At 39.6% G+C, this 10,000-nt stretch overlaps 1 protein-coding gene across 4 annotated transcripts in view; it reads left to right on the top strand.

Annotated features, from left to right (window-relative positions):
• The window catches only part of LOC138043361 (bactericidal permeability-increasing protein-like), a 38,964-nt gene that overhangs the window by 604 nt on the left and 28,360 nt on the right, over nt 1-10,000 (top strand). For all 4 annotated transcript variants that reach the window (XR_011131240.1, XR_011131239.1, XR_011131238.1 and 1 more), the window contains exons 2-6: nt 493-604; nt 2,591-2,719; nt 3,908-3,981; nt 4,999-5,089; nt 6,918-6,981. Coding sequence is in view for 1 of the 4 variants with exons in the window: in XM_068889594.1 (XP_068745695.1) it covers nt 493-604; nt 2,591-2,719; nt 3,908-3,981; nt 4,999-5,089; nt 6,918-6,981 (470 nt within the window). In the remaining 3 variants the exon portion in view is untranslated. The remainder of the gene's footprint in view (nt 1-492; nt 605-2,590; nt 2,720-3,907; nt 3,982-4,998; nt 5,090-6,917; nt 6,982-10,000) is intronic.

Raw genomic sequence — 10,000 nt, 5'->3', positions numbered from 1 at the left:
TTTGAGAATGTACGTGAATCCTTGCATTCTAAATCTTTTAAAAGTATAAGAAACTTGCAAAAACTCAAAGGCCACTTCAATTTTTCACTTTTTTTCAAATTAACTTATCTACGGAGAAGTATGCTTAGATAGGAAGATAACATTTGAACAGTTGGCTTCTTTCCCGACAGTCCATAACAAGGGTTATTCGTTAGTTGCTGCTAAATATAAATCATTTATCCCCCATATGCATTGTTTCCAGTATTCGACTCACGCAATAACTCTTTTTAAACTACCGCATTAGAACAGTTTTCGCTTTGAAAGGAGCAGATTGTCTTTAGAAAGATGATATTTCTTTTAGATTTTTCATTCCTTTGATGAAAAGTTTTCTTATTTTATCATAAGGTCTTGAATTTACAAGGATTTTGATCTGAATGGTATGGGGTTTTTTTTTTTCACTTTCGTTGTCTTGTGCGGCTTTCATTAAAAAACCCCGTTCGTCGTTTTCTTCAGTTGATTCAGTAGCCATTCAGATTCTTGAAGAGAAAGTGAAGACTGCAATAATCCCAGACATTTCTGGTGATGCTGGTACGCCCATCGGACATGTTTCCTACTCTCTCAAAAGGTGAGCCTTTATTTCACTTCTTAACGGATCCGGACGCCATCTGTCGCTCTCCGCCAACCGCCGAGATGAATGAGGAATGGCAGCTTTGAATTTCTTTATCAAGCGATCGTGCGAGAAAGAAACACTTTTGAGAGATTTTTCAGAAATCTCGCGCGGACGAAAGTTCCCCGTTGTGGGGGGAGGGAACTCCCATATAAAGAGGGAAGGGATGCTCGTCGGAAATTTTAAATTAAACCCCTAAAGGAAATCAATCTGGGCGTGGCTCAGGCTTTTTTTGACCCCTAAAAGAGACCATATTAAATCGCGGATATATAAAAAATACAGTGACTTTTAAAGATGGAAAAGACATTATCATCTAATACTTTTACCTACGTGAAGAAATATAAAAGTGTAAATATACACTTTTGTCTTTCTTCGCGCGCAACCTTAGAGTATGGAGGTATATCTATGACAAAATTCAATGATCAGTCTTTGAAATAAAATCGTCCAAATCATGAATGCATCAATCCAAAGCTGAATGGCAACAAGCCGATTCTGCAAATGGCCATCACAGAAAGAGTCATAACGCGGAGAGGCATAACGCAAAAAGGCATAACGCAAATAGCCATAACGCGAACAGCCATAAAGCAAATAGGCATCGCGCAAATAGCCATAACGCGAACAGGCATAACGCAAGTAGGCATCATGCAAAAATGCATGACGCAAAGACGCATAACGCAAGTGGCCATAGCGCAAAAAGGATAACACAATGAGGCATAACACAGAGCCATAACGTAGAGGCATAACAAAAACAGGAAGAAAAAGTCCGATAGCGATTATATGTTCTTTCCCTTGAACAATCAATTGACTTTTTGTTTAGAGCTAAAATTATTTACGGAGTACACAGCTAGTCTCCATTCTTCAAATGGCCTTTGCGTTATGGCTATTTTACGTTATGAATATTTGCGTTATGCTTTGCTGCGTTATACTTTTCTGCGTTGTGCCTTTTGCGTTATGCCTCGTTGCGTTATTTCTCTTTACGTTATGGCTATTTGCGTTATGCCTGCTTGCTTTATGTTTTTTTGCATTATGACTGTTTGCGTTCTGGCTATTTTCGTCATGCCTTTGTGCGTTATGGCTGTTTTCGTTACGGCTTTTTTGGCTATGCCTCTCTGCGTTATGCCTCTTCCCGTGATGGCCATTTGCAGAATCGGCTTGTTGCCATTCAGCTTTGGATTGATGCATTCATGATTTGGACGATTTTATTTCAAATATTGATCATTGAATTTTGTCATAGATATACCTCCATACTAGGGGAGACCTTCACGCCTATATATGATTGCGTTTTGCCCAGAGCACCCTAAATGGGACCAAAATCCAAAATTTACACCCCTAAGCGAGACGACGAGCATCCCTCTCTTTTCTTTTATGGGAGTTTTCCCCCTTCCCCGGCGAAAGTCTTGGCGAGAGGCTAAGTAAGGAAAGGTTTTCTGATTAAATTCCGCGCCTCGATATGGACTGGCACAAGTGAAATCCCTGACTTCTACCTGTTGTCTCACTAACAAGAGAAATACAAGGAAAATCATCGCCAAATCCTCCTTCAGTGCTCACGATTCTGGGAGACAAATGTTTCGAACTCAGTATAACTGTAGAATGAGCTATAACTCTGATGGTTCAAATTTGAATTACACATGGTTGACTTCACACTGTCTTTAGCTCTAAGTGGATTAAATTCGTACTCTAGTATAGGTGGAAAACGGTGTCATAAACCTCGCTGAAAATACTGTTTACACGGTAGAAAGGTGCTTCCAGCCTCCCCACCCGACTTAAAAAAAAACAAAAAACAAAAGATAACGATTGTAAGAGGCTTGACCCATTTCTACATACTTTTTATATAATAACATTTCTTTGGATGAGCTTGCCTGGGGATCAAAATGTTCTTTGCCAGCTTATGTCGTTAGTAAAAAAAAAGACATAAACGGTCTCTTTAATAACATTAATTTGCAGTATACACTTCAATTCGTTGTCAATCACCTCCTCAACATTGAAACCAGACGCTACTGTCGGTCTTCAGTTCCAGATCTATGGCGCTTCTACTTCCTTGAGCGGAAATTGGCACTATCGTAGGGACGCATGGTAAGATTTATGTTTAATCAAACTAAGATATTGCACCATCAAATATGAAGACTTCTGAAGGAAAGACCATAGGGCTATACTGTCGAGTTCCTTTTTATTGCTACAGAAGCAGGTACTTCAGGAGGAGGGTAGAACAGATATGTATCCCAGTTTATTAAGTCAGTGTTTTGCTTTCGTATGAAGGCATTAAAATGGTGTCGCCATTTTCAGATATCTGTCACAGCGCTAGCGGTCTTCTTTCAGTATATTTTAGCAACCTCAAATTTAACCTAACAACGGTGAAAAGAAATTAAAGGGGGTTGGGTGAACGATTCCTGGCTTTCTCGCGGTCTCTACTTTTTCCTTAGGCCTGGAGTCTGTTGCCTTTGGTACAACCAATTGAAAATAACATTGAAAACACTCTATTCGGTGACGAAGTAAGCATTTCTTTTGCATCCAGGACAGGAAATGCTACAAAAAGCGAACTACAGTCCAATCTATGCAAAGAAGGGATACTTGTAATTTAAACCGTCTTGTACGTGTTCATTGTCGAGAAAATGCCTTCCAGATTCTCAAGTCTTGCTCCCGTCTGACATAATTCAGCCAATAGAGAAACGGTGATATAATCCGGAGTTCGTGGGTTAATTCCCACACTGAGTTTTTCTCTGTCCTTGAGTGGGCCTGTTTCCATTCCTAGGGCTGACGCTCAGGTGGGTTGCGTAGGAAGATATAGCACTGAACATTTTTCTCCGATTTATACGTCTAATCCATGCTTTGGTTATCACATTCCTTTTTTATAAGAACGTCTAATTTTGGGGCTGAGACTGAACGTTCTTAATTTTGTGATTTAAGCGTGAAAACATTCTTAAACATGTTGTTAAAATTGTGTGGTTTACAAAGTTTGACTACAAATTGAGTTGCTATTCAGTGTATCATGCAATAAGAAAACCACGTTGTAAATGTTAAAAATGTCCCAAAGTATTTGAGTTAACTGTCCTGTTAGACTACAGTCTTACATTTCTTTTACCTAAATTTACACTACTCGCAAAAACAAAACAAACAAATAAACAAGTTAAGGACGCAAAACAAAGACTGAATTAAGTAAACTGATTCTCATCCTTGTTATTTTCTTAATATAATCTTTAAAATTTCAACCTGAACGTTCTTATACAAAGGTTTCTTATGAAAAAAAGTGTACTTTCATTTCAGGCCTCATATAAGTGGAGGTGATACTTTTGATTTGGAAGTCAGTGGTATTACTGTGACGCTTGCAGCTAAATTAGGTAGGGGATAAATACCTCAAATATGAACTTCAAAATAAAAGTTATCTGTGCCGCAAGATGGCAGCGCTCTATTGGCCATTCTCTGCCCTTACGTCCCCACCCATGCACACAAAAGTCGTTCACTGCTGTTCCTGCCTTGCTGTTGATGTTGTAATAGTAACTGTAGATTTCGTTGTCCTACTTGGTCAAATATTTCTTTTCAGACCACAAATGTGCAGTTTGCAAGTTATTAAGTGGCCCCTTACTACAAGTCTAAGTTTTGTTCTTCCTATTTTCAGGGACAATTTCAGTGTTGGGTTAGTGAACTTGTTTTTTTGGTTGGGGTAAATTCAGCAGTTTATGTTTCCTTGAGGAGCAGAGTTTGGAGGTCACTTTGTGACGTTAATTGTGTGCATTTCTGTAAACTAGTGATGTTGAAATAGGCAACTTTCACAATAGCGTCAGTTGACTACAACTACCACAATTCAGTTTGTTTTTCTTTTCTCGTTTTAATTTTGTTTTGCCAGTGCATGGGTAAAAGTAACAATAGCTCTAATTAGCATTAGACAAGCAAAACCTGAAGGATTCTGGCACTTGTAGTCAAATGGCGACATCATGCAAATGTCCTATTGGCGAGAAGAGCCAGGGGACACTTCGTGACGCTTATTGAAATCTGCGCGCATCTAATTACTGTTTCACACTGCAATGAACACAAGGATGCAAATTGAGTACCCCACAAAAAGCAAGCCATATCACCTACACAAATATCGACTTTGCACTTATGACAATCCCCACCCACCCTAAATAGTCGCGTTTTCTACCCATGGAAGATGCATTTAACGCTTCGTGCTGTGAGTTGTGAGTTACAACAAACGCCTTTTCATTCTGAAAAAGGTTCTATTTGCTTTTTGGACTCGGCCCTGTGGTCAATTCCCGTTCAAATGTGGAATTTATTTGCCAACTTGTTGGGTCATGTGAAATAATCTTTTTTTCCCTCGAGTCCACACATTAAGTTTAATTTTACCTTAACTTTTTCAGGCGTTGACAGTGCAGGTCACCCCAGTATTTCTTCTGCTGGTTGCTCTTGTTCAGTAGGAAGTGTGAAAATTCATTTTCACGGAGGTGCAAGGTGACTATTGTTAGCCGTTATAATCAGGGAATAAAGTGAGAAAGAGCTGCTTTGGATGTCTTTAGGACGCTTCAAATCTCTCGCGGTTTCAGAGTTTCAGATATTCGGCTTTATCAAGCTCATACTTGACAAAACAGTACTACAATAAAGTACTAGTGATCATGATCATCATGAATATTGAGCGTGACATAGCTATTGATATTTGTCACAGGAACATTAAATTAAGACAATCAAGACGCGACAAAAGTCACGCCGAGATCATTCTCTTGAAACATCACAGACCAACTCATACCCTCATCGTTACTGATGCTACCAATTGAGCTATCAAGTAAATTGGGAGGTGGTCTATGACATTCAGATGTTGTGTTCTTCACATGTATCCATCGTCTATGTGGCTTATGTAGAACGCACAAAGTGACCAGCTCCTAGTTGGCTTAATAGCTCAATTGGCAGCGACTGCATCGGTAACGCACAACTAAACAATTACAAATCTTTTGCCTGTTACGCGCAACAACCAATCAGTTTGCTTTATGTTTTGTATAGACAATATATTACGTCAAAGTGCTATTTTCTTTTCTGTCAAGTAGACAAAGTAGCCTCTTTCCAACACGTTAGAAATGTTTTGAAATAAAAATACATCTTTCTGTATATTTTAATTCTTTGCTATGTAAAACAAATAGATTCCACTGTTGCCGTGCGTCTGTTCAGCAATAGACCTTTTCGGCTTGTACATTTTGTTTTCCCAATACAGATCATGTGATAATACTCAGGAGGCTTGGTCCTTTGTTTTGTTCATTAAAAAGAGTGCATGCAGGCATCTTCATGCTTGCATGCCCTCATTTTAATGAACAAAACAAAAGACCAAACCTCCTGACTATTGTCACATGATCTGTATTGGGAAAACAAAATGTACAAGCCGAAAAGGTCAGAAGACGTCAAAATATGGTAAGAACATCAGTGACACTCGGTGGCTATCGCCTCGTGTGCTACTTTTTGTTCTTACCACATTTTGACTATTTCTAAACTTCGATTCAGGTTTTGTACAAACCTTCTCCATAAGTTTGTTCGTAAGAAGATAGAAAAACGTCTTCAATGATTTCTCTCACGCAGTCACCATCTAAATGTCACAACTGACATCAATTCGTTTTCTCAACTTGCCATCAAAATATGAGCATTTTTAGGCATTGAAACGGCTTAGCTTCAATTTAGAGGCCTTGATGATTTGCAAACGGTTTGTTGCGCAGGTTCTTGATAAAATGACGACCACGTACAAGCCCTGCCTTCTCCTATTTGCCTGTTTTTGTCAGACGGAATGCAAAAGTTAAACAAATATTTTGCCTTGCCCCATAATAGATGGCCTCATCTGCCTGGGGTATTGTTTGAAGGCATTCTGGCGTGAGAATAGAAACGACTACTTAATTCGGGAGTGAGACAAATATGGCAAAGCAAGCAAACTTGGGCGTGTCTCTTGAGGGATCCGGACACCACTACGACAAGGGTCTTAGATGAATCACAGACGGCTTTTGTACACAGTTTTCAGTTATGAATTAAACTTGCGGGTAGCAGCTCAGTCCCATCTTAATTGCATAATTCCGGCAGGAAAATTCAAAGGTGAACTGTTTAGAAGTCTTTTTTTTTTTTTTAAGTCGAGGCGTACATCAGTCCCCGATGATCAATATTTAAAGATCCGCTAACAGTTCACATTCACACTAGCTTTTGTACAATTCAAAACGCTGTATTTTGCGAACCTACCATTTGCTGTCGTCAGCACTATGTCGTTGTGTTTTGAGACTTTCTGTATGTGCAGCTGCTTCCTTTTTTTCTTCAGTTGGCTGTACAACCTGTTTGATCATTACATTGGTGGAAAAATAAAGGGGATGTTGCAGGACAAGGTAAAGTGCGTGTTTCATCCTTACATCAGTATTGACATGAGTGAAAGCTCTTTTTCAAGCGTGCTGTCTATATTATTGATCCATAGTGCAACTTTACTTTTAAAAGCTCGCAATATGTCAATAAAGCACGCACTTTATTTAGTGTAAATCACTGTCAGGTTTTGGCCTGGAGGACATAACCCGTACAGGAGCCATGGCAGTCCCCGCGTTACAATTTTTCGCAATTTTCGTAGAATTTGTAGCTTTCTGTTAAGGTGGCTCAAATTAGTTTCAACACTTGAAAGAAACTTTGTTCTCTAATCACCCTGCAGTGAAACGAGAACAAACCATTTCCATACTAAATATAATCAGACGCAGACAAGGATCAGGAATAGGCTTCTCGTTTATTGCCAGCAATAATTCCATGTGTTGAATTAAAGAAAGAGAAATCTAATGTAATGTGAAGGTTGTTCAATGATATGTAATGTGAAGGTTGTTCAATGATAAGCCCCAGATTTGCCGAAAAAAAAAAAAAAAAAAAAAAATGGGACTAAGACTCATCACAAATTGGGTTCAAGATTCAATTATCCGCACTTTCCTAGGTACAGTACCATTGCAAACGCTACAAATGTAATGTCCATTAAACCTTACTAACCGTAATAACAATTGTCAAAAAAAAAGGTCCTAAAGCTCTAAGTTTTTGGAAACTGATAGCAATGCATCGAGCTTGTCCTTGACATAGCCGTCCTTGGCTTTGTCTGAACGCCACCGGCCATGACGCTTGAACAGTCTATCAGAAACGCCCGCGTTGGCGGCAGCAGTGGCGCCACCGGACTATGGAGGCCAAACAATTTAGCCAGGTAGCCGAGCTCGAGTGTAGGAAACACCGGTGCTTCTTAAGGTATAGGAAGACTTGGATCTTGAAAATTGTAAGGTTCGAAGAAACTTCAAGTTTGACGATAGATCAATGTTGGCAGCCTGCACGTATCTACTCGAGGGGGACATTGGGGTGTATTAGAAACCGCAAAACCAAAGAAAAAATCATCCAAAACCGCAAAACCGCAAAAAATTTCGGCCAAAACCGAAAACCGCACACAAAACCGTCAGAAAACCGATACAACGGTGACAAGTGGGGCATACAGAGCAAACTACACTAACACTTTATTTAATCAAAGTATTTGTGAATGTCATGGACTTGTCTAAAGCCTTCATATCTTTTAGTATCTGCTAAAATCTTAGGCTTTATTTCTGTCGCTCTCTCGAGTCCGGACTTTATGCAGTGTCTGTGCAGTGTATGTCATTTGCAGACTGCAGACAAATAGCGCTAACCGTTTTAAAATGGGTTTAAAATGAGTTCTTAGACTTAAATACTGTTTATCAGCGCTACTTGAAATGGGATCAGCGCTATTTGTCTGCAGTCGGCAGTCTGCAAATGTCAGACACCTGACTTTGTGGGCTCATTTTCCGTAAAGCAGCTGGTAATGAAGTCAAGTTAACTTAGAAGAATTTGCACACAAGCCCTCTCTAAAATTGCAATTTTGCAATACCAAAAAGCTATAGCTCTGGAAACTTCAATCGAAAATCTCTAATTGAACATTTCTATTTGATAACTAAGACCGGACAGTTTGGAGATTCGAATGGAATTCTTGCTGGCCTTCATCAGAATCACTAGCTTCCTCACTCATTTCATGCTCATTCAGATCTTCATGGGGTCCTTCATCTTCATCCACTCCGCACTAACTCGGGCGTCATTCAACACGCCTGATCCCCTACCGTGACATTTAGTTTGTCACGCATTCCTCTCAATAACTTTGGCGTTTCGCGGCTATAGACTGTTTTCATGTGACGTCTCCGGGAATTGAGCTTTATCATCACTCAAACGTTTTCTTTTGTTTCGGAGGAAAAACAAGGCTACTGATCACGTGAGTGAAAACAGGCATCTTGTCCGTATGGGACCTTACATTCTATTTATCCCCCTCCTACTCGACAAGTTACATTAACCGTCCTGGCCAAAACAACAGCATTACCATTTCTATAAATAACCGTCTTACTCTTAGCTATGGACAGCTCAACATATTTCCCATCTCAAAACGTTACATCGCAAACAACGCAAAAATGCAAGCTCGTCAAAGCGCAAAAAACCACCTTAAGCTGTAACACAAATAGCAGCAGCACCTAATCAGACAAATCGGCGTTAATACAAGCAAACTTCTCAAAACTTTTCCAAAATCATATCAGGAAAGACAGGCTCTTTTTTCACTACTGGTTTAGAGAGGCTTCTTTAACAAGAATAGATTCGTAAGGATTATGAAATCGATAAAGATTATGAGCCCAGCGAATGTCATAAAAGGCGTCTTCTATGGCCGAAAAAGAGGAATTGCTTTGAATTAATGACTCTAGATAAGTAGCAACAGATAAAGACACCAGAGGGAAGAGCATTGTTTGCTTTGTAACTAGTAGCCAAGTCTAATTTTCTCAAAAGCTCTAGAATAGACTATTCAACACCTTACGTGCTTTGAAATAGTTCAGTACTGGACAATTATCTTGGATAAATAATTTGGAATGATTCTTTGCACCTCACCTACACATTTTGGGAAACTTTCGAGCAATTGCTTTTTGCAATTGCTTGTAGCACCGAACGCTATTTTGGAGGAACAAGCCAACAGTTTTCCTGCCCCCAATCAAAAGCTAACGAATCCACACCTTAACTCCCGGACTGAACAAACAGGGAATAAAATCTAGAAACTTTGGCATTCTCAGAATTGGCAAAGCAGTCGATCGTAAAAGGTCCCAAAAGAAATCCGCTGTACAGCCCGAGAAGGTAAAACATGCTTGCTCCATATAGGTCGACAGTTCAAACTCTGCAAATCTCCGCTCCAATGTTTAAGTTTCACTAAAACACCCGAATCTAAAACAACCTGTCATCCCAGCTTTTTCTGCATTTGATTAACCGATGTAGAGCTTTAGTCATGAGCTTACAAACGTCACCCATGATCAAAAAACAGGCAACAATCCCACCACTGACTTGAGCACGTTTCCG

Source organism: Montipora capricornis, chromosome 3 (genome assembly GCF_036669925.1).
Source record: "Montipora capricornis isolate CH-2021 chromosome 3, ASM3666992v2, whole genome shotgun sequence".
NCBI classification, from domain to species: Eukaryota; Metazoa; Cnidaria; class Anthozoa; order Scleractinia; family Acroporidae; genus Montipora; species Montipora capricornis.
The sequence above is the reverse complement of the archived record's forward strand: the minus strand, read 5'-3'. Positions and strand labels throughout refer to the sequence as shown.